Here is a 26,425-nt window from a genome sequence, read left to right as displayed (position 1 = left end):
CAGGCCTGTTAAAAACTGCATATTGTCATAATTACTAGTAAAAAAATAATAATAAAAATGCCATAAATATATCTACTATTTTGTAGACGCTATAACTTTCGCACAAACCAATCAATATATGCTTATTGTGTATCTTTTTACCAAAAATATGTAGAAGAATACATATTGACCTAAATTGATTAAGACTTTTTTTTGGGATATTTATTATAGCAAAAATTAAAAAATATTGTTTTTTTTTTTCAAAATTGTTGCACTTTTTTGTTTATAGCGCAAAAAATAAAAACCACAGAGGTGATAAAATACCACCAAAAGAAAGTTCTATTTGTGGGAGAAACTTTTTTTATTTTGTTTTGGGTACAATGTTGCATGACCGCGCATTTGTCAGTTAAAGTGGTTGTAAACCCTTACAGACCGCTTTTACCTACAGGTAAGCCTAGATTAAGGCTTACCTGTAGGTGCAAGAAAGAAATATTGGTGTAGGAGATATTTACAAAAGACAGGCACCGCTGTCTATGGCGGTGCACAGGTACACTGAGCATGCTACTGCTAACGGCGATCATGCTGTTAGTGGTGGCTCCCGCACACGGGAGTGATGCCATCTAACTTGGAGTGACTTCCGAGTATCGAGGCTCTGGCGCTGTGACTGGCCGGAGCCGCGATACCCGGAAGTCACTCCAAGTTAGATGGCGGCGTAGGAGGAGGACAACGAAGGTCGCTTCAGGGGCTTCCATCTCAGGTAAGTTATTCATAATGAGCTAGTATGCTATGCATACTAGCTCATTATGCCTTTTTCTTGCAGGGTCTATTTTTTTTTATTTGGCTTTACTTCCTCTTTAAAGCAAAGTAGTGCCGTATGGCAAAAAAATTACATGATCATTAAGGGGGCAAATCCTCTCAGTTATTAAATGGTTAAAAGGGTCTGAAAGTATTTCTAAATTGCAAAATTATAACTGGCTATTATTATTTATAAGAAATAACTTGAGAGTATTGGATTGCTTTTAATGATCAGGAAGATTTTGATTCCTTTCTAGGGAAAATATGATTATGCTTTAAAAGGATTTGAGTCTCCCTCTGGATAAATGGTTTTAGGGTTCTGAGGGTGCGAGGTTTTGTTTGAATGCGATGAACATGTGTCTTTCTTTGTAGAAAAGTCAATATTTGGGTACTAAATGGCTCCAGAGCAATCTAAAGCCCAAGGATTTCACAAATAGTGGGTGTGCACTGGCCTAACAGGTAAACAAGGTATGTTTGTGAAATCGATCATATGATAATCAGATCATTAGTACACAGCTGTCGTCCGAAATTTTCCAAAGGGACAAACACCAAAGATTTTCTCATACGATCTGGTATTTTCGTTTAATCAATATAGTTTTCTTCCGAAAATACAATACAAATACAATACAACACATGACATTTTTCGTACTTTAGTAACCTATTAATTTTTGGTATGGAGGCTAGCATGCAAAAAAAATTATGATCATTTCTTTGATACTCTCATCATGTGTACTAGGCTTTACGTGACTTTTAAATATTTAATGGTTTCAATTGTGTCCCACATTTCCTTCTGGCAGTAAGCAATTATGTTTATTTTTCATAACATGGGATATATATTATGTTAGTTTAGAAAGCATAGCAGCATCTTCTTGAAGTTGAGGCTATATGGTGCAATTTAGTTGCTCAGGGTGACAGATACTGCTATGCAGCTATGGCACTGTCTGGCTGCCTCCTCCTATTTCAAACTCAGTATTCAATTACTGTTTCTGCTGCGGTTAACTCTACACAGGATTCATATGCTGGCTGGTGCCACAAGCAGTTTAATAATAATGGACCAAGGATCATGTCACTCCTGGATGCATGCATGTAATGACTAAAAGTTGGACTTCAATCACCAAGCAGATTACATTGTTGTTTGAGATCCATTATGAAAAAAGAAAATAACTAGTTGCCCAGATTTGATAAAATGTCTAAAAATTAATGATTTCAAGTAAAAAAAAAACAGATTTTCTTATGAAATACCAGAATTATTGGTAATTTACTGTAAATGCTACTGAAGGAATTACAGCCATGGCTAAAAGTTTTGAGAATGACACAAATATAAATTTTCAAAAAGTCTGCTGCCTCAGTTTTTATGATGGCAAATTACACGTACTCCAGAATCTTATGAAGTGATCAGATGAATTGCAATTAATTGCAAAGTCCTTCTTTGCCATGAAAATTAACTTTAAAATCCCAATTTAAATCCCGTTTAAAAAAATGGTAAAGAAGGTTTAAGGTTGCCCAAGAAAGTCTAGCAAGCACTAGGACCGTCTCCGCCAGTTGGGTAGAGTTGCTCAGGAATGGCAGCAGGCAGGTGAGTGCATCCACATGCACAGTGAGGCAAAGACTTTTGAAGGATGGCCTGGTGTCAAGTAGGGCAACAAAAAAAGCCACTTCTCTCCAAGAAAAACTTCAGGAACAGACTGATATTGATCATTTGGTCAGTTGCAAATTGATCAGTGATCATTTGCAACTGACGTTTCCTAAACTGGTTGAATGATAAGGTGTTTTTAGGTCTTTTTTATTGAACTTTCCAATAAATGTACCTGTTACAGACTGAAGATGCATTAGTATCTTGGGTTCAAAGCCATTGTATTTGTTACTTCCTTTGCTTTTTTCCACATGTGCACCAGAATTTCTCTGAGAGAATAATGACTCCTCTCCAGAGGCCCTGCAGATGCTCTAGAAATGGCTCAATATTCCCTGTGGGAGGTGTATTTAATATTGCCAAGGCTGCAGAAGACTGGCAAGCAGAGCAGGGATCTGTTTTCTGTAACAGCATATATATTTTTTATGATGTGGTCAAATGGGAATGTGCTAGTGCAGGTTTAATCAATGAATTGGGTGATTTCTAAACATTTTATAGGGCCTTCAACTCTTGGGTGAACTCACATGTTGTTTCTCCTGTAGGCTGCACTTCTCTCTTAATTATGATGATGTCCTGTGTACTGAGATGATATTGCAAACATTAAAATAAAGATACTCCCATGAACTCAGTTTATGGTTATATCAAGGCTATGCCTAAAGCAATATTTTGTTAACAAAAAAATACACTTCTACCGCTTACGTATTCCTAGTATTATTAATTTTCTCACAATCAGAAGACAAGCAAAGTCTGACAATTATAGAGCACCTGGGAGATGGCCAACTGCCCACATCCTTCTTGTTAAAACCTTATTTATATGTTGAAAGCCACATGCATCTACAAGTGCAGCCCTCAAACACCCACATCTTCCAAGTCATACATGGACAGATTATTAGCGGAATTCTAGAATGACATATAAGGGCACCTTAGAGCATTCGTTGATCATGCAGATAAAATATTAATGCAAAAACTTGATCTGATGTACATTTAGCTAATAATCATTGCAAGCAAACATCAACTCACAAAGAGTGTCAACATGTTGGCTTGTGCCAGTACAATTCTAGTAAACACCATCTGCACATACTGAAGTGCCTCACTGGGTAGCTAATTTCTCATCAGTCTTGTGCTATCAGTGTCTAGCAAGCAGATCAAAATAATATACAGCAGACAGAAACATTGGAATATGGCTTTTAAAATAAACACAGAATGTTATTTATTTACTATTTGCTATGTATTTACTATTACAGAGTATAGATTACATCGAAAATTTACAGAACGGCAAATCTGTCAATAGGCAAAAATTACATAGAAAAAATAGGTGTTTTTAGCTATTTTTAAGACATTATTGTTTTTTAAATTACTTCTGGCAGTTACAGAAACTTTTTTTTAAATATCCTGGAGCTGTTCTTGTGTCAAAGCATGGTCCACCCATGGTTTCATTATGTGACTCTTTTTCAAAGTCAGAAAGAACAGATGATAAAAAAGTAAAGTTTAACCCCCCTAGCGGTAATCCCGAGTCTGGCTCGGGTTGGGATTTTACTAACAGGAGCAGTAACCCCAAGCCAGACTTAGGATCGCATCGCTGGATGCAGGGAGGACACAGGGAGAGTTACTTACCTTGTCCCCTGGATCCAGCGATGTCCTCCGCGCTGTGTGATCGAGCTGTCCTCCGCTCGATTCACAGTGCCGAATGCCGCTGAGCTCCGTTACCTGTGACTTTAAGGCGCATGGGAGCAGAGAACGGCGGCAAATTCAAAAAAGTAAAAAGACACAAAACACACACAGTACTGTACTCTTACAGACTACAGTACTGTATTAAAAAATGCACACCCCCTTTGTCCCTAGTGGTCTGTGCAGTGCCCTGCATGCACTTTTATATTATAAATACAGTTTTTTCTGCCTGGAATTTGGAGATTGTCCATAGCAACCAGAAAGTGTCCCTTTTTCAGTGTTTTAGGATTTGATTACATTATTGAATAATTTTTATTATTATTTATTATATTATAAACTTTATCATACCTGGGATGTCTGCTAGACTCTGGTTTGAACAGATTTAAGAGAGTTATTCCTAAGAATTACAGGACTACAATATAAAACGCCAAATTTCCATGCAAAATAATTGTACTGCTTTCAGCACCTAAAACCAGACTGAATCATACCGCCAGGGAGGTTAAAAAACAAAACAGTAGTACACAGGTAATTAAACATACAAAAAGGCCAAAAAACACAAATAAAAACACTGAATAAAATCAAATCAAATGAAAGAAACTACCCTAAATACACCCCCTTTAATGTGCCACATCACAGTAAACAGTGTTTTTTAGTATTATTTAGCATAAACAAATTCATATGAAAACACACATATATACAGTATATATACATTATGTATGTGTGTGTATTATTCTGCCCTCAATTTGATATATCAAAGAATATACAGTATCATTGTTCATAACAGCTGCACTTGTTGCACAACATCTGAGAGAAATTCACCTCATTCATATCAGCAAAACTTTCATCTCTGTATGTATTCACTCTTTGATGTATATTCCCTTTAACTTGTTATTTGGGATTGCATATGCATTGTTTAAAAAAACTAGGTTCTCTCATTTTGTACATATATGAAGTGACACATGTAATTAGGACATGTCCCACCAAAAATCTGTCATTATCACTAATTCTCTTGCCTGAATAATTAACAACGTCCATTTTTGAAATATTATTTGGTTTATACTATTTTCCATTTGTAAAAATGTACCCTTTTTATAAATTCTTTATTTAGACCAAAAAATAAACAGGACAGACACCCAATCGAATAAATTAGATCATAGCATAGCTGGGCAGAACCTGGAAACCAAATGCAATCCACTTATCAAAGCCAGTGTAAAGTAATCTCACAAAATTTGATGTATTCAGTAAGTAACGAAAAATGTAATTGATTGATGTCTACATTGACATGCTCTGATTTTAAATCTGACAGGGGATGGGTATAAAGAGGGATATAGGAAAACTGGGGAGGGGGGGGGGGGTAGTTACCCTTGCTAAGTTAAAAGGTAAAGCAAGGAAAAAATAATAAAAAAAAACAACCCCCTGTACCCCATGGTACAAGTGCACATTCTCCAACAGAAGTCTACAACTCGTGAGTATGTCCAATCTACTGTGAGGCTCGCAGTTGAGAATTTTTCCATAAATTGTAAATCTGAAATTATTCTATGTCATTTCCCCACCCTAGGTGGATCTGTTTTTTCCACATAGTGGAGGTGCAAGCCTTAGCATAATTTCTGAGGTGTTTAAGAAGTGAATTATTATCACGCATGAAAGATATTTGTGTATGGTCAAAATGGCACAATCCCAGGAGCGTTAGAGTGTAATGATTAATCTGAAATTTCCACTAACTGATGTAAATAACATAGTAATTAGGAATATATTGTATCTAGTGTTTGATCAATTTGAGGGTGTAATATTCTTCTGGTATGGAGGGTAATTGTTTGTCAATGGGATTATTTGTTGTCTGAGATTGTTCATTTTAACAATGCAACCCAAACCTCTTTGTTTCAAAGGTTTCCCTTGTGTAGATACACAAAGTGGGTGGTCATCCTTTCATGAATATGTAATTTTTCCTCCTTAGAGGTCATGAAGTTGTGCATATTTAATTTTCCCTCAAAATGATGGTGCTAAGGATTTTCCTCAAATAGGGCTGGCTTATGCTAACTAAAAGGATTCCTAATGGTTTAATCCTGAAGAGATGAGTCATATTTAAATAGATAGACCCACCGATCAGAATTGCTCCATGCAAGATAATGCAATAAAGGCCTATTTCAATCTAGACACTTAAAGGATTAGGAGTGAGAAGTAAGGAGAAGTCTTTGGAACACCAGCCACCAGAATGGAACCCTCACACATAATTCAATGGTAATTATAGAATATATCCCTGGTGCTTATCTAAATATTTGTCTTATGTCTTTTCTTTCTCACTGTTTATATAATACTATGTTAGAGCATGCTTAAAACTGTTTCATGGTTGTTAGATGTAGCCTTTTTATTATTTACCAATAAATATCTGTTGCTGTGTTGAGGCTTTTACTAATGATTAAGAACTCTTATTTCCAAATCATATCTAATTAGATAATACATCTCAAAAATATGAATGGCGGGTAACAAAGAGATGTGTAGGAGTGATCCCTCCCTTTTTTGACATCTCCAACAGAGAGAAGATACCTGGGGATTGATTTTATGTAGTAGCTGGGGTGTTTTATACCACCGAGTATGTGATTTACACTGCTATACAAGCTGTACATTCACTACTTTACATTGAAGCAAAGTGTAATTTCTTCAGTGTTGTCACACCAAAATATATAATAAAACATTTACACAAATGTGAGGTGTGTACTCACTTTTGTGAGATACTGTATGCATTTAGTATTTATGTATAAATGTACAGGTAGCGGGTGTAGTTATATACACCTATTAAAAGAGGAAAACATAACTTGTTTTATGTAGGAGACAAAATTGGAGAGGGAGAGAGAAGCACAACAACAATAGTTTAGCATGTAAAGTGTAATTCTAATAGAAAATGTAAAAAAGCACTCACAAAGTTAAAATAGAGCTCAGCATGACAGTCAGGGGGCCTCTGGGGCAGAGATCAGACATGCAACCAGAATGACTTGCCTTAGCCACAGGCAAAGGGGATCACAGTCACACAGAGTCACATCTGCCAGGATGATCATCATATATTCCCTTTCCCATAGGAAACTAGGGGTGGGGGACAACTGCTGGACTTTTTAAATGTTGGCACATGTACATTGTTTGCCCTCTTTAAAATGACATCACCATCCCTTTTTTATGCATTTTTCACAGAAAAACAACCAGAATGCAGCATGGTGGAATCAACAAGTCAGGAGCAAACATTGACATTAGACCAAGTGCAAGATTGGTCAATTAATGTAGCAAAATTTATGCTAGAAACTACAGATGCTAGAGACTTGCGGTGGCTTAATGAATGGTGTATTGTTTATTTTTAGAGGAAAGAGAGTGTGGTGAGCTCACCCAAGATGTTTTGGGATCTGACACCTAAACCCAGCACAGACCTTGCCATTGTGGATGTCAAATCCCCTGGCACGAGCCACACTGAGGGCCAAAGTGACCCAGAAGAGGGAGAAATTATTCGGGAGCCTCTTGTTTTTGCACGTAAGTATTGTTGGAATCTGGCTTTAAATGTGTATACATGTTGAGTGTTTAGATGTACAAACAAAACACCCACACCACACATTAGCAAAGTAAGAAAAGCATTAACATTAGCATGGAGAAGGACGTGGTGGAAGGAGCTAGCAGTGTTGCTAGGCACCCACATTTTGGAGACCCAGGCACCAGGACCAAGATTACAGACTAGTTGGAGTGTGTACATTCCTAGTAATGTAGGTGTCTGAAGGGCAAGCAATTTGCAAGCAACAATAGACTGGGTAGGTAAGTATTTACCTGATTTTGACTAGTAACTTGTCCATAACTCACTATGTAGGACCTCAGCCACTTGACCATTGTTCCCTTAATAATTTTTACTCTTCTTATTAGGTCATGATCTTTCACAATGCACTATTGGCAGAATGAGTGCAGATATGTTGCATTGTTTGAAGGATCTGGAGCAAATCAAGGAGGAAGCCGCTGCTTTACAGCGAAAAATCTGAGATTTTGTGGACATGCTTGCCAAATTTTAATTTCCTCTTGCCTGTTCTGAAGTTTTTTGTTCCACTTGTTTGCTTCTGTTTGCCCTTTTAATATTTACCATGTTTTTTGGACTTTGAAATGTGAAAGTCTAGGGACAGAACTCAATGTTTCTCCACTCTACTCTTCTAAGTGCACCACCAGGTCATGTTTTCTGTATTTTCCTCAGTCTAAAAATGACTGTGCGAATTGCTAACATTGAACATGACAACATCACCTGTGCCAAATTCTACAAGTATAGAAAGCATGACCTGGGTTTGCATCTTGAGGAGGAGAGTTGGGAAACACTGCCCTAAGTAATGTGAATTGTAATGTGTCTGTGTTTTTAAGAATATAAAACCCAAAATTTAAAGGTGCCCCCAAATTGTGCCTTAACATTCTTATTTCCCTCATGATCCCATGCCTAAAATGTGAGTATTTCCATACATCTAGTTTGCAAAAAGCTCCAAAACACACAGTGTGTCAATATGTGTTATCTACCATCATTGGGTATCAATGCACGCATTTTGGGGTGCAACCCCTTTCTCAAAATGAAAGAAGCTCAGGCAAAGGGGTTGCACCCATGAAACATTGATACCCCGTGATGGGAGATAGCACATTTTGACACACTGTGTGTTTTGTGGGTTTAGAAAAAAGAGGTTTGTAACTACACACAATTGCGGCATGGGATCATAAGGGAAATTTAATTGTTATGTCTCTACATGTACGTGGCTTTCAGAGGGGTGAGATCACCCTATATGAGGAAGGCAACATCCACACAGTCTTGGGATACTAATGTCTCATATGGCCTTCACTTTACCAAAATCGAACTTTGTAAGTTCCTGAGTTTGGGATGTGCATCTGTTTTTGAACATGCCTGTTTAGCCCCAAAAATGTGAAATAATGCAAAACATACATATTATACACCAAGATGTTGGTTTGTTTTAAAACCTTAAAACGCATATGTGAATGTGCTTTGAGTAAAATGTTTTTTTACTAAACAATGTGTGGCTTATTATTTAAATGCTCAATACCTGTGTATTTGTTAAGTTGTTATAGTCACAGTCACAGTGTGCTCTTAAATGTGGCCAACTCCTGCAAATCTTAGTCCATAAAACAATTATAAGAGTTGAAAAGGCATAATGTTTTTGAACTTCATGCATTAGATATATTAAGGACAAAAACATTGTGCGTATGTAGCAGACCCACATCACACCATAATAGTTAGCTAAAGAAGATATTGTCACCTTATGTAGCAAATAAGGTACATTTGCACTATTGGAGCAAGTAGCCAAAAAAAGCCCATTTGTGAACATATTAGACAGATAAGAAACACAAACAACAGTAGTTCAAATGAAATATAAGTTTATAATCTCGAAAAATTATATTAGGCATAATCAGCTACAATTTGCTGCCAAGCCACTGCCCCTCAACCCACAAAATAATCAAAATATTTCTGCTGTAAATCTCTGGCTAATTTTGAGGGCAATCCAGCATGGGCATTTTCAATAGGCCTTAGCATGCTCACAGATGGCTGAAGTGCAGCCTCTTCACCGGGGTCTACCACTGCAGGGTCCACGTCACTTGGCAGTGAGGCAAGGTAGCAGGTAGCATTCCTCCTTAAAAAATTATGTAAAATACACCAGCACGGGACCACATGGTTGATCTTGTAGAGTGCCAGGTTGATTTGAGTCAAAAACAGCCTTAAAGGACTCCATAGGATGCCAAAGTTGTTTTTGACCACCCTTATGGCATGAGAGAGCTCTGGGGTGAGGTTCCTCATAGGAAATGGCTTCATCAGATTTCCCCCCAGAGAAAAGGCCTCATCTTCAACAAAAACATTATTGAGGCCCTCAACATTCTACTCAGCAGGTGGCAAGTTTAAAGTGACATTCTGAAGCCGCTTATAGAACTCTGTCTGCATAATCAGTCGTCCATCAGAGTTGGCAGACACTACAGCTTGCATGACTATGCTGGAAAAGCCCTTATAATTAAATAATATAAGCCAGAGTTGGGTGGTGGGACAATCCGGACATGCTTGCCATCAATAGCACCACCACAGTTGGGAAAATCCCACTGATGGTGGAACTGGGCTGCAACGTCCTGCCATTGCTCTGGGTTGGAAAGAAACTGTGGCTTAAAATAAGAATAAAGAAATTACTACTTCTGCACATAACATTTCAAGCAGATTTGACACAAACATGCTTAGCCAACATAAGATAAAACTTAAATGATTATTTAAAGACAAAAGTGTAAGGTCAACTTATCAGATTCATCTCCCTCTCTGATGGCCCTTTAGCAAAATTTTAGGATGGGGGAGGTAATGGGTAGATGAGAGGCCAATAACCCTCTCCACTTCCGTGAGAGCTGTTTGCATAAATAATATGTGTTACTTTAGCCAGCCCCTCCTTACTTACACTATTGGCAGCCCAGTGGACAGGTAAGAAGTGTCATAATCTAAAAATCTGGATACACACTGTCCAAATTGCAGCACATTTTGGCATTCTGAAAATGCCTATCAATATAATAGAAGACAAAAACTTTCTACGTTACAATTTGAGGTAATCAGGCAGGCCCTTGCACTACATGGTTTGGTGAATGTATACAGAAAACACAAAAGAGGGATAGTATGTATGTGTCAACAGAGTATTTGTATCTGTTGACATAGCATTTTTTTAGGGGGGTTCCAAATGACTATGGATCCCAAATAATGGTCTCTTGCCTGAATTTGAGGAAAACAATAACATGTGTACACATGTTAGGGGTTGTCTAGGGTAACCCCCTAAATGTAGCTGACAAAAAACATTGTTAAGTTACTAGGCTAGGTGTGTATGGGCCCAGGATAGCATGCTGGGGAGGTTAGTTATGGAAAATATGCATGAAGGCCAAAAAAGGAGCAGGAAAAGCTTACAGCATGCATGAGGACAAAGAGGACATTTACAGCATATTACAATATTGATAAATATGTAATCAACAAATTAATACAATACATTAGCAAACATTAATACATAGAATGTGATCTTAAAGGTAAAAACTTACCCAAATATTGCCCTTCTGCAGTACTTGAATAATGGCTGAGCAGGTCTCTGGAATAATGAGTCCCAGAGCCTAGGGGGAGATCCCAGTGGTAAACTTGAGGTCCTGGAGACTTCTCCCCATCGCCAAGTACCATAAGGTGGCTATGAACCTTTGCTCTGGAGTGATGGCAAGCTTCATGCATGTGTCCTGCTCCTAAATATAAGGGGTCTCCAATGCCAAGAGTTGGTGAAAGCAGGGGTCCATCATCTGGAGATAATTCCGAAAATCATCAGGATTATTCTCCTGGAGTTCCCACAGCAATGGCATTTGACATAATTGGTCGCGATTAAGCAACCAATTTTTGGTCCAAGAGCTCCTCTTCCTCCTGTTCCTGGACCAGACTTAGGTCAAAGCAATAACTCCAAGCCCAATAATAGCAGGTTTTCTCCTCTGATTCCACAACATGGCTGGCTGTCGAATGGCCATTCAGAATGATTAAAAGTGTGAATCAACACTCATCAAACTTCTACCAACACAAAATTAGCTTAGGAGCCCAAAGGGTGGCGCTTGAGAAATTAACTTCCTCTTTGTAGTCTCATAGTATGTCTAGTACAGCACTACATTCGTGTTTGTTGGCCGACAATTGTGTGCCATTAGTATACAAGGCAAAATCCAGGCACATGCCCTTTTGATAAAAGTCTGATGCTCGGTTGGCCAACAGTCGGATCATGTGTACGAGGCTTTAGAACCACTTTAATGGGGAAATATACCAGACTGAACTCTTTGTAACCATAATGCACTACCTGGACTTTGAACTTCAGAAAGCTAGCTTAGAAACACTAATTTGGATAAGCCAGCACCCTCATTATAAAATGGAGAGGCCACACCAGCTATATGGTTTTTATCTGTAATAGGGAAAGCATAGAGAGTGCAACTGACAAGCTGCATAGGGAGACACTAGTGCAAGACTTGTAGGCACTGACACATCTATCAAAGTAGATGTAAACCTTTACATTCACACCAACAATTTAGGCCAGTGCGCATTTACAGCTGTGAGCTGCTAAGCACAACCGCCGCCCCAGTTCATTATAATGTCACATCCACCCATCAGTTTTTGATAACTCCTTCCAAGAGCCAGCCCTCTGCATCCAGGGGCTCCTCCTATAACAGTCACTAGCAATAATTAATAATAATAATTATAATGTAAAATCCGGCAGGCTTGTTGTACCCAAGCTGAACCTGCCAAGATTCAAACCATCTATGGTTGGCTTATGTGGTAATACCCATCTCCCTAGGCTGCTTTATGACAACTTGCTTATTAGCTTTGACAACATGACTTTACTTTAATGGGATCCAATGATAACTTAGAATTTTGCAAATTTCAAACACGATTTCATGAGCCATCCATGAATTGAACCTTAGCAGATTTACCTGTTGCTGATTGCCAAAATGTTTTAGACTATCCTCTGTTCTCACTTAGAAGTATATGAAGAGGAAGGTGTGTTTTTCTACTCTCTTCTATTTAGTCAGTTCAGGCCAACACCAAACATGGAAGATGTAGTTTGCCTTTTCAGGAATCATTACACAGCCATATTGTCCATCCTTGTATTAAAATTTGTCTATGTGGTGTAAAAGCCCTGGCACTCATGTGTAAAAGGAATATAAGCAACTGTAAGATCTAACTTTGTTATAAATTCTGTATTTTAAGGTGCTGACTTGCAAGGCATTAAACAGTTCTACCATATTTGTTTCAAATTTAGGACTTCAGCCTCTTATTTTCCCATTCTCTTACACAGAAGTGCCACTTAAAGAATCTTTTGGCACCATCCTTGGTAAACTAAAGAAACTGTGTGTGAAAAACCCAGGAGGTTAGCTATTGCAACAGCCATATATAATGTCAACTATCATTCTACAGTCTTTTCACTCTCCATATTCTAATGGTTAGTTAATGTTTAGTTGGACGAGAGGACCTTTTCACCATGTCTGCCTGCTTTTATGTACTAGGTTGTAGCCACATAGTTTGTTGCTTGGCTATTTGTGTTAATGAGTCAGTGTATTTTGTAATGTGGAAACTGAGTGTAGGTATAAGGTATATTGGGTAAAAATAAAAATCTACTTTGCCTTAATAACAGGTCTATATATGGTCAGTTTCATTTTGTGACTGTACAGTGTTGCCATGGCATTGCTTTTTTTAAAAAGACACTGACATTGTTCTTGCTTTAGCCGCAAAAAGATTTGCTTAATATTTAATCACAATATAATTAAATATTTACAGAATCCGTGTAGTGTGAAGGCAGGTGATGAATATATTTGATTTATATAGAAACAATATTTTTTTCTCCATTTGTGAATCTGATTTCTATGTTTGATTGCATGTCATGTTATAACATGTATTTCCATTTGTTTTGGCCTAGTTCTTTGAAATAGATATTTATTTGTTGTACAGTTAAATGATAAATTAGAGCACCTTATTATTATTACCTTTAATGTAATAAATAATAAAACAAATGTACAGTTTGTACACATGGTTTTGTAATATTATTATTATTTAAGGTACTCATATAGCAACATCAATTTATGCAGCGTTTTACATATACATTGTATATTCACATCAGTCCCTACCCTCAAGGAGCTTACAATCTAAGGTCCCTAACTTACATTTATATACTAGGGCCAATTTAGACAGAAGCCAATTACCCTACCAGCATGTCTTTGGAGTGTGGGAGAACATGCAAACTCCAGGCAGGTAGTGGCATGGTTGGGATTCAAACCAGTGACCATTTTTCCTGCTAGGCAAGAGTGCTACCCACTACACCACTGTTGCCCATATTGCTCCCTGAAAGAATAAATATTACCTGATAGCATATTCTACCTTAAAGCTGGTTATACATCAGGGCACACTACCACTAACAGTTTGAATTATTTTCACAGTTTTAATAGAAGCTGTTAGTGGTAGGCTGTAATTATCTGTTTGGCTATTCTTTTGAATGAAAGCTGGTCGAAAGTGAGTGGAATTGCCATAAAATTGCCATGTGTGATACCATCATAATTGATCTGTTTATAATATGTTAAGAATATAATTTAATGGTATATACACTTCGGCATACACATTTAATAATTGCTTAAAGCCAACGTTTATTCTATTTATATTTTTATTTCTACTATGAATCCTCTCTCCCTCTCTCACTCTCTTTCTCTCTCTCTCTCTCTCTCTCTTTCATTTAAGATGACCTGAAGACCAGCAAAATGTCTGGCATTTGAAAGAATGCCAGAGCAGCCAAAATTTAGTCCAAACATGTTGGGAGGTGCACATCATATAGACAGCTGTAACAGTATTTCTACCATTACAATTTATTCCCACCATTGCTATATATGACAGCTTCCTTCCTGTCAATGGTTGTTAAGGAAGCCACCATTGCCAGCACTCACTGTGTCCTTAGCAACCAGAAGTATCACTCAGCCCCATTCATATCTTGACTGGAAAATGCATCCCATGTTAACAAAGGGAAAACTTGGGAAATAACAATGACCAAATATAGCTATGGCCATATTTGATCACCTAAATAACTCAGGAGACCCTGTTCCTTCTTTTATGTTTCATTTTACATGAGGGGGTGGTATCTGGCTATCCCTTACCTTAAAAGAGGCTTCCACATTCCAATGAACCCCTGCCTGCAGGCCCCCATAACCACTGGGGCAGGGTTGTGGAGAAGATGCTCTAGTTTTCATAAGCATTGAGACAAGGTGCTTTGCCACATGAGTACCTCTTGGTCAAGGTACCCCCTTCCAAGTACAAATAAGAGTATAATATTGTCAGCAGTATCATTTGCAATATCCAAACAAACAAGGCAGTGCATTTTAATTAAATAAACATTTGGGTTGAACCCAGAGGATAGTACAGTGAGAGACATATGAGAGACTCTGTGACAGACTTATAGAGAGACCGGGCATGTCTCCATGGCATCCAGACACCCCTATTGGGAACAGACTGTGTCTGGGTGGGGGCTCCTACATCCCTCATTTGTCTTTTTTCTTACCGGTTCTCTGAGAGTTATAGTTGAACCACTCTATGTCTCAGGTAACACAGACACATCATCAGGGATGGGCTGTAAGGGAGGGTGCCCCCTCTATTTTTAGGGCATCTGGCCTGTATAGTCCAGGAGGGGTAAGAAAGCATGTCCCCCTTTCCCTACATGTTTGGATTAGGGTATAATATTGATTTTTATGGACCCCACTCTTGTTTTTTTTGTGTGTGGGTCTCCCTGAAAATGCATACCAGACCCTAAGGGCTTGATTTACTAAAACTAGAGAGTGAAAAATCTGGTACAGCTGTGCATGGTAGCCAATCAGCTTCTAACTTCAGCTTGTTCAATTGTTTTGACCAAAAAAAATAGACACTGTTTTAGTAAATCAACCCCTATTTGTCTGATATGGAATTTTTTAGAGAAAACCATGACTTTTTCTTTTTTTTTTGCTGAGGGCCTCCTTTACATCATTAATGATAAGGGTCTGGTATACATTTTAAGGGGAAGCCTTTGATGATATTTTCTGTGAGGGATCCCTATTAACATCTATACTAGACCTTTCTCTGTGACCACTTCACAGACAGGTGCAGGTCACCCCCAGGCATGTTATTTAAATGGATTTTGTATTTGTAATGTTTACCTTTAAGCACCAACACAGACAAATCATGACTGGTGGAAGGGGCTGGCAGGATTCTGTACATAGCATCCTGAAAACATCACAACACCCTGCCTCAGTGCCCCTTTAAAGATCCCTCATCCCAAACACAAGCTGTAAGCTAGTTTTTGGGAGAAGTTATGCAATTATACTTTGATATTTGGATATCAGTCTGTAGGTATGGGAATTCCTAAGTAGACTCTATTTGCATGCCGACCATGATAGGTAATGCCCACATGTGATGTTGAGTAGAAATTACCTGAGCTGCTCTGAGTTTTATTGTAGCAGGGTTCAGCAAAACCCGATGGGATCTGAATCAGTCAAATGCCCATTTTGTGTGATAATAAGCAAAGCACTGTCAAAAATAGCATAGGGGATGGGCACTGCCCTGGGGAACATGTGCCAGGTCAAAACATTTTAAAAACATACTATTTGGTTAGAGGCAGTGATTTTTTTAAAGTGCTGACATATACAAATGGGTTTAAATTAATGGCGAATGACATTTCCTTCTTCGGCTTCCATTAAAAATTAACTCAACCCCTCAAAAGGCCCCCCCCCCCCAAAAACCTAACAATTAAATGTCTCTTTCTGGTAAATAAAATTGTATTATTTTTGTAAATGTCACTCAACATGGAGAGTATCTTGCCAGGGTGGTCCTGGAAAAGTACCAAAGTACCGTGTCCCCATGTTGATAAGGACATAAGCCCCTTCCCCACAACCCTAGTCAATGGTTCTGGAGTTCTGTGGGTGGGGGGGGGCTTTTCAGAATCTGGAAGCCCCCTTTAAAAATAAAGAAGCCCCATGTGAAAGGGGTACATAGCATACCTACTCATTAACAAAAAAAGAAACTTGAAAGTAAAGACACCCAAAAATGTAAAAAGTCTATTATTAAAAAAAATCCCAGAAATGTTTTGCCCGAATATGGTCAGTGACCATATTTGTGTAATGATGTCTCTGCCATTCCCATCCCTTTGCTTACATGACTTAGGATTCCTAGCTATGTAAGCAGTGTGCCATTGACAATGAATGCTTTCTTAGGAACCTTGGTACACACACCGTTCCCTGAACACAGCACGCCCCATTCCCCAGAAGACAATGCGAGGAGGAGAGAAGACCAAAGATCACCGCAGATTAGGAAGAGGCAGATTAGGAAGACTACCAAGCAAGAGGGGTTTCTGGTAATTTAAAAAATGTTTTTTTTTCACATTTAAAAAATATATACTTTAAGAATATTAACTACTAATATTAAGAATATTAGAATATTAACTACTATTTTTTTTTAGGGTGGCCTTCCACTTTAAGTTTGGTGCGTTGGCCAGCACACAACCAAACAAACTCGTCCATTGGGACATAAGATAGATGATAACATCAGCACGTTGCTCAGCTATGCGTTTTGTCATCATTGACGTTTGGGGCATTGAGATACTTACTATAATATTACAATGCAACTATTGCTAATCATGGACAATAAAGAACAGTTATACATGTTCATTACAAGCATCCATGTCTTTTGAAAGCCGGCACAACTGCAACCCTGTGATTACTGAATATCCAACATGACCCTTTACATTATTTTTTACACTTGATTGTCTGGCATGACTGCTCTAAAGATAGCTGTAGGTTTAAAAGCTAACTCAAGCCAAATCGTATTAGAGCTAGGAAGGCTAGAATCTTTGTCGAATTTTTATTGCAGTATGTGTTTCCATTGGGGGTATATCCTCTTACATACTGCTCCTGTTACCAGCTTCTAGAATATCTTTTGCAAGAGTACAACAAAACGGAGGTGCACATTTTCAGCTCTAGAGTTCAAAGAATATTAAATTGATAACACCAACAGGAGGATATACACAGCAATAAAATCTAAAACAATTAAAAATGAAAAAAAAAAAGTTTTGGCAGTAGTTCCAGTTTAACAAATGCTGCGCAATCCAACACAAATGTTTTTAGAGAACAGCTACATAAGCTGGCTTTACACAGAAAGTGCCTCTATAACCATTTAGTCCCTAAAAGGATATGACACCTTACTCACACTTCCCCATCTCCCAAGTTGTACAATGTCCTAAGTTCCCTAAAGGACTAAATTTTATATTTCCAAATACAAAATAATTATCAACAAATTAGGTCTAAATGATAATAAATAAATAATAATAAATAATAATAATAATAATAAATAAATGCCTTTTGGGCAAAAACATGTAAATGCTAAAAGTCAATTATTTCATCTGGCAACTAAACCTTTACAATATTACATTTTATTCCTTTTAGTTTTGCATATATTTCCCAGCACGTCTAGAACGGCATGTATTTAAAAAAAAATAAAATCTGTATATAGATTTTTTTATCCTCCTCTATAAATAAATTTGTTCTATGATTATTTGCAGTAAAGTTAGAAAGTCTACTGACTGTCAAGGGTGCAGTGCCTCCCTTTAGTATCTGATGTAGGGGTGATGGAGTTGTTTTTTGTCTGACATGTAGTTTTATGTCTTTTAAAATACAAAGCGAAATACAAACATAAAGTAATTCATGGAATTTCACATTATAGCTCTCAAAACCGTTATTTACAAAGTAAATAAAATACCGCGCATTAAAACCTTAAGACAGTCAGAAAAAGTAATGCACAATAAACACAAGAAAACATAATTGTGTGGCTAAGCACTGTCATAAATAAGGGTAATGCACCAACAGCAATTATACTGAAAAGCAATAAGCTACATCCAACAAAACATCCAAAAGGAAAATTAAAAGCAGCATCTAGACATATTTGAGAAAAATGCGTAGCATTCTATTATTGTAGGTAGCTAAAAAAATGTTAACCACTACAACCAGTAAAGATATTACAGAGAAGATCTTTTACAGCAGTAATGTAAATGTTATGCTATAGTAGACAATAGTGGGTTGTTTTTGTCATTGTTATAGTCAATAAATACTCCTTACCTTTGCCATCTGCGCTTGTACACCTGTAGCTTTCAGTGATGCTACTGCTTTTTGCGCTGCAGCAGGACTGTCAAAATCTACAAATCCATAACCTATAAGGAAAAAAACAAAGCATTTAGTCTTACAACATGTAGCAAATTAATCTGCAAGAACACTATTCTTTAATTGTATGTACAGTATATGAAAAACTTTTTTGCAATTTCTTTAGAGTGGAAGGAGTAAAGTTATACTAAAAGCTTCATTATTTTTTTAAACTTATTATAACTGCCTGCTCTGTGCAATGGTTTTGCGCAAAGCAGCCCCCATCCTCCTTTTTCCAGGACCCCTTTCAGCTCTCCTGGCTCCTCCACCCTGCTGATTGCCCCCACAGCAAGTCTTTTGCTATTGGGGCACCTGTGTGTGTATTCTGCATGTCCATGAGACACACAAAGCAAGGATTGGCCCCATCCACCTACTTCCTCATCACTGGCTCTGATTGACAACAGCCAATGGCTGTGTCTGATTTAATGAGGAGTGAGAGGTGAGAGAACCTTGGCTCTTGTGCACATCTCTGGATCAAGATCGGGCACAAGTATGTATTGGGGGGGGGGGGGTGCAGGGAATGCTGCATGTAGAAGGTAAAAATAAAAGAAAAAAACTTCTGCCTTTACAACCACATTAAAACTCATTTCAATTTGCATATTGCTGTTGGTGTGTCTCATTGAGGAGAGTTTGCTTCCTTTCCTGTTCTGGAAATGCAATAAGAGATAATTTAACTAAGGTAAGAGCTTCTCCCATTTTGAACATTTGTCACATTTTTCCCTATTGGAAGATTTAGTCTCACTTTTGTTCTAGTGGCAGCTCCAGAATTTGGAATTTCCCATAACTTTCTGTGTTCTTGACAATGACCATGAGGAAAAGAAGTTCTAAAACTCCCTAGCAGTGACATGGACAACAATAAAAACTTGAAAAGGGGTTTTCCCCTTTAATCCTAGACTTTGAGATTCTAGGGGGAGATCTCCGTGCCATAGTTCCTGGCTTTGCATCAACCACTTGGAGTCGCACTTCTCCTATTAAACAAAATACGTTGTTTTTTCTCACACTCCAAAGACATGCTGGTAGGTTAATTGGTTCCTGTGTAAAATATTGGCTCTAGTATGACATTCTGTTGAATGCTCCCAAGATGGCTGTCTCACCATCTGCTCCAACGGCAGATAAAGCAATTTGAGTCTCCAGAGAGAAAGTGCTATAGAAATAATAATAAAAAAAAAAATCTCTACAATATATAAACAATGCACAATCCAAAATAAAGAATTGGGACCTCTTGTAGTTACCATTGCAGGTGTGCAAGCCTGGGATATAAGCAGAGATCTCATCCACTGCAAAAGACAACAGGAACCTTTGGAAATGGAACCATTTACCAAAATCAGTCTGGTTTACCAAAATTATCAATCATTTGAAAAGAGAAACAGCTCAAAATATTTATTTTAACTAATACCTTGAGTTCTGCTTAATTCACAGTAGTGCAAAAATAAAAAGCTGTTGTGTTTAGTATAAGGGAATTAATTTAATAATCAAAACCTCACGTTTTCAAGCATGAGACTATTTGTGGGTGATTATTTATTTGAATACAATTCTACATCTTTTCTTTGTCTATAAAGGAATTTTGGTCACTCCCCAGTCAATTTTTTTTTCTGTTCAATCTGAGCACCACATTACTAAACACTTTAGCTGGAGCACATTCTCAAAACGAAAACATTCCATTTAAACCTATTCTTTCAACTCTTGAAACACATCTGGTGTGTCCAAAAATAAAGATGAAGATTTAAAAACAGATGTTTTGCAGTTACAAATACAGTTCTTTACTCCATAAGCATTGCATTCTCTATAAAATATTGTTCAATAATAAATAAAAACTCTCATTTAGATTACAGCATATACACTTGGATTAGCACAATATGTATTATATTTACCAAGTATGTTATTGTTCAGATTAAAAAAGGAACTCCGGGTAGAGGTCCTCCCTTCCCCGGTGTACTGCTGGCCTCCCTACTCTTCTCTTCCACCACCCGCTTCATCGGGCACGCAGGAATTGTTCCAGGATGGAAATCAGTACTGATTTCTCCTGTGTCCATTCACTATGTTTACTATGCTTCAATTTGTGAATGAACAGGAAGCCGCTGCAGCTGAGGCTGCAGAAAAAGAGACTGGGGAAGAGAGACACCAGAAGTTTGTTTAGACCCCCTGTTATTTCAGCAAAGCCCCCAACAGGGAAGTTAAACATTTTTAAAAATAAAATAAATAAATAAAATCAAAAAAATTGTAAAAATTATTATTATTTTTTTAAATGAAGGGCTCTTTCACATGTGTTTTGGTCTCTGAAAAGCAGTCACCATTTTGCCTCCTAACTGTCTGCTTTAAACCCATACATTTATATTGCAACTGCCTGCATTCCATGCAGTTGTTGGGCATTAGTAGAGCTGGGCTATTCACTTTAAGGGGTCTTGTTCAATGAGGGTATAACATCTGCTATGGCGGTAAAAATATCATTTAATATTTTCAGTGTGCCCTGTCAGGTGGGGGTGTACAGGACCCCGTGATTTCTAACAGCTGCCCTGAGTACCTAGCTGGACTTTTTGAGATGCAAATTTTTTCTCAGATACAAATACAGTGGTCAAAAGCACACAGGCCTGAATGGCCATAATAATTTGTATGGTGTTGCATACAAATCTGAATGTTGCATTTTTACCAGTGGATCATACCTTTTCTGTCAAGGAAAGTGCTAGTAGGATCAGAGAACAGAGTGAGCAGAGAAATGGTCTGATCAATTTGCTACTGTTGCTCTTAAACAGTTTAAATAAATACAGCAAAAAATTTAAACCCAAAACTATCATCAGAAATGTATAGCTGTTGTACAATGTGCAAAACATAAATAAATTAAATGATATATTACCAAAATGACACGCAAACCTCTAACATAATTTACATAATCCCCCTATGCAAATAATGTGCAAATATGCAAAATGTGCATTTATGCAAAAAAATAAGTACATAAATCAATCAGCATACAACTATAAAGACAATACAAATACAAAACAAATCTTCAACTAAGAAATCCAAATGACTAGTTTAACTACTTAGTCAGAAGGCTGAGTTGGTGGGAGGAAATAGTATTATTTAACTGTACATAGGGGTGATTTACTAAAACTGGAGTACTCAGAAGCTGGTGTAGCTGTGCATGGTAGCCAACCAGATTCTAACTTCAGCTTGTTCAATTAAGCTTTGATAATAAAACCTGGAAACAGATTGGTTTCTATGCAGAACTGCACCCAATGTTGCACTCCCACTTTTAGTAAATCTTCCCTATAGTGTCTTCCCTCAGGAATGCCCTGGCATTTTAGAAGTGGCAGACCCGAAAGATGTACTACGGGCACACCACTTCCTGCATGCAGTAACGTTACTGGACAAACGATTGCCTGGCCTTCCAATGGCCTGGCGCGCGTATATCCCCGTGGACATATATCCAACTTAGCCACTTCTTTCTAACACCAGAATATACCACAAAAATGTCTTGTCCGCTCACCCTATTTGAAAACATATGCTCAACATCTGATCCTCAACAACATGTCATCTCTACAATTTATGGTCTCCTTGGAGAACATATATCACCGAACACAGGCAAAGCATGTTGTGCATAGGAGAGAGACCTGGCTATTGACATCCCCCTGGAAGGTTGGGAGCATATTTTTAATATCACTCAAAGGGGTTCAGTAAATACAAACTGCTGTCCAGATGATACAGGACGCTCTTGCATATATGGTGGAAATGCTTGATATTACAACCCTTCTGAGATGACGTACACTCAACTATCCTCCAGGTTACCACCAACATTGTAGAGCAGTGATGGCGAACCTTGGCACCCCAGATGTTTTGGAACTACATTTCCCATGGTGCTCCAGTACACTGCAGAGTGCCAGAGCATCATGGGAAATGTAGTTCCAAAACATCTGGGGTGCCAAGGTTCGCCATCACTGTTGTAGAGTATTCACCAGCACAATTCCTGCTACACTACACTTCACTCCCTCCTAAGAGTTATCATTAATCACTAGCAATGCATATGGTAAACGCAGTCAAGGCATGCATACCAGTACACTGGAACTCACAATGCATGCCTTCTATGAAGGAATGGTTCATGCGTATCAACAAAATAACAGAAATGGAGGAATTGATACACGTAGCAAATGAAACCCTGCTGCTGGCTTCACTTTTGCACTACAGACACGTACAATCACATAATGAATGAGGTGAAATCGCAGATCCTTGCCCCGAATACTAACACCTCTTGAAACACCTCTCCATTAAAAGGACACCACCTTTTATATTGCCTACCAGATCAGAAGGCATACACTTTAACTTTCTAAACATTTTGACGACTGGATAGACTGTAACCATTGTTAATCACTTCCATGGTGTAGGTTACATTACAGATAACGACACATAGACCACTGGAAAATTCCCTGGGAGACCCCATAAGCTTCTCCTTTGCCCTGGGGATATTGAATCCCCCTGTTCGAGACACAGGTTATCTATTTCTATTATACTCTTTCCCCGATGCATGATGATCATACATGAGAGGATTTCGCTTTCTTTTTAGTTTTTGTGCTTCACTCTTGATATCACCTTTTCCCTGACCCCCCCCCCCCCCCCCCCCATTCTGCTAGGCAGTTTTCCCAAAACCAGGATCTCTGTTTTATTAGGAGGACAAAATTGACCAGAGTGGATTAATGGCTTCAACCACAAAAGACCCCCTCCATGGATAACAACAAGAAAAATAAACATCAGGAATGAATAAACAGACAAACATTATTTGATAGGTAAACATTTTATCTTTGTATTTATCTGGTGGCCTGGATTTAGGTTTTAAAGTGTATATATAGCCATAACTTGGAAAGAGTAGGGAACAGTTAGAAAGCCTGCCAGTTCATGTTTTGCAGTCTGTGACCCTTTGGAGAGCTTTTCCTTTTCCTTTACCTTTTCCCTTTACCTCCTCCTTCTAGGTTATCTCAAGACAGGTTACCTTTAAGGGCCTCTCAGTACTTAGAAAAAAAAACTGTTATATGTTTTAACAAAGTTCAACATCTATCTTCTCACCCTCCTTAACTTTTAACAACACTGACTGCTTTCCAGTGGTGCTTGGATATCTCCCAATATCCTGAAATTAAATCCATTGTTGTAATATATAGTCCTGGCTGCTACCCTGAGAAATTTCTCACTATCTTTCAATTTTCCCTTTACAAAATGTCTAAGTTTCTTATGAACATATTCAGCTTTGTTTATTACATTTATTTTATTTCATTACATGAATTCACTATAGTTTAATATTGTATTTTAACATGTCGCATACTAAAAACATTTAGCGACTTTATTTTAATCATCTGCTTTATTTTATCAAATTAAACTAAACTAAGCAAATGTTTTGCCAAGATTTACAAAGGTCTGTCTAGAATATATTGTGGGTGCCTCTGCGTTGGCTGCTGAGGCATCTGTTTTGTATTGTGAGATATTGGGCATGCTGAAGCTCCAACTTGGAGCTTAATCAAGGATTGCAGGGGCTTGGGGGCACACAGAGGGAACTGTGTTAAGATTTAAAGGTACATACTATAGTTTTGCTTGGTGGGCTTCCATCAGTTAAACCTGGACTAACACTAGACATAGCCAATAGTAGTCCAGTTATGTAGTTACTGAAAATAGCTTTAAAATTATTAAATGCATTTTACATACAATTAACATTGGAATCCGCATTCATCTTGACAATACTATCCAGTTAGTTGATGTACAGTGATACGCAGATTTGTATAGGGAGGGTAACTGTTATAAGCCCCCCAGCCTCTACTGCATTGTACAGCGTTGTCAGGCTAATAGTAGAAGGTGTCTGACAGGAGGAGAGTACATAGTTATGATTCCATTAGCCTGCTGCTGTTCCTTTAAAGACCAGATATAGGCCTTGGTGGGTTGTAGAAGTATTTAATGTTTAACTACTGTATTTTCTGGCGTATAAGACTATCTTTTACACTTAAAAAAAATGCCCAAAAATTGGGGGTCGTCTTATACGCTGGGTATACAATGCTGCCTGATGGATGTCAGCCCCCAAATGTCTGCTAATACTGTATGTGGCGTCAGCTACAAATAGTATACGCCGTTGAGCCAATCCCGGGGAGGGATGTATTATATTAATGAATACAGAGCCTGCTTGGATTGGAGTAACAACCTCTGGCAATCCGAGCAGGCTACATAGAGTAGCCTGCTCAGATTGGCTTTGAGAGAGAGAGAGGAAAGGGCTGATGATGCTACAGCCTCTGCCAATCCAAGCAGGTGTTGTATTCATTAAAATAATACACCGTTCACCATACTTCCCTGGGTAAATCCATTCACTGATCTCCTACTACTATACATCCTGCTGTTTGCCTTTGAGGTCCCAGGCACCCAAGAGGGACAGGTAAATCTGGGATATATGACAGGGGGGTTATTAAATGCATTTTGGTGGACAATTACCATAGAATGTAACCCAAAAGTGGTATAGGTTTGGTTAGTGAAAAATTCTACGTTCCAGAGTTGTGGCATTCAATAGATCTCTGTTTGTGTTATTATTGTTTGATTTACTTTATGACATATCACAGCATGGCGGATGAGTAGTTGGCATTCTTGCTTTGTGTTTTTTAATGGTTCTAATGTTTTTTTTTAAATGATGTTGCCTCAGAAGGGGGGTAGTCTTATACTGTGAGTATTGCCCAAAACCTATGTTTTCACTTGAAAAATAGGGGGTCGTCTTATACGCCCAGGCGCCTTATACGCCGGCAAATACGCTATCATGGAGTTTGCAGAGAAGTCACCAGCATATATGATCTACCTGCCAGGGCTACCTAATTCTCAGCAGAAGAGAATGATATATTCTGTGGTATACAGGTTAAGGATTGGATGTGAGTGGGTATTTCAAAAAGGTGTTGAGCACTGGCATGGTTGGAGTGGTGGCACGTTGACACAAAAATAATAAGGCATGTTAATGGCACTATTGATTTATTGACATTGATTGGACTTGCATTTAGCACTAATATTGTTTAACCACTTAAGCCCCGTACCAATTTGCAGCCAAAGGACCAGGCCTCTTTTTGTGATTTGGCACTGCATTGCTTTAACTGACAATTGCGCAGTTGTACGACGTGGCTACCAAACAAAATCGGTGTCTTTTTTTCCCACAAATAGAGCTTTCTTTTGGTGGTATTTGATCACCTCTGTGGTTTTTATTTTTTTGCGCTATAAACAAAAATAGAGCAACAATTTTGAAAAAAATGCAATAATTTTTACTTTTTGTTATAACAAATATCCCCACAAATATATAAAAAAAAACATTTTTTTTCCTCAGTTTAGGCTGATACGTATTCTTCTACATATTTTTGGTAAAAAAAAATTGCAATTAGCGATTATTGATTGGTTTGTGCAAAAGTTATAGCGTTTACAAAATAGGGGATAGTTTTATAGCATTTTTATTAATATTTTTTTTTTTTACTAGTAATGGTGATCAGCAATTTTATTGTGACTGGGACATTATGGCGGACACAGACATTTTTGACACATTTTTGGGACCATTGTCATTTATACAGCAATCAGTGCTATTTAAATGCACTGATTCCTGTGTAAATGACACTGGCAGTGAAGGAGTTA

The 26,425-nt window shown here is 38.0% G+C and overlaps 1 protein-coding gene across 1 annotated transcript in view; it reads right to left on the bottom strand.

The window, feature by feature from the left end:
• Nucleotides 1-26,425, bottom strand: part of RBMS3 (RNA binding motif single stranded interacting protein 3) — an 859,182-nt gene that overhangs the window by 373,170 nt on the left and 459,587 nt on the right. The window contains exon 4 of the mRNA XM_077491456.1: nucleotides 18,728-18,819. Coding sequence (XP_077347582.1) covers nucleotides 18,728-18,819 — 92 coding nt within the window. The remainder of the gene's footprint in view (nucleotides 1-18,727; nucleotides 18,820-26,425) is intronic.

The sequence above is a fragment of the Lithobates pipiens genome, unplaced genomic scaffold (assembly GCF_037356315.1).
Source record: "Lithobates pipiens isolate NorthernLeopardFrog02 unplaced genomic scaffold, aLitPip1_a1.2 Scaffold_19, whole genome shotgun sequence".
Classification (NCBI taxonomy): Eukaryota; Metazoa; Chordata; class Amphibia; order Anura; family Ranidae; genus Lithobates; species Lithobates pipiens.
This window is presented reverse-complemented; position numbering and strand designations above follow the sequence as displayed.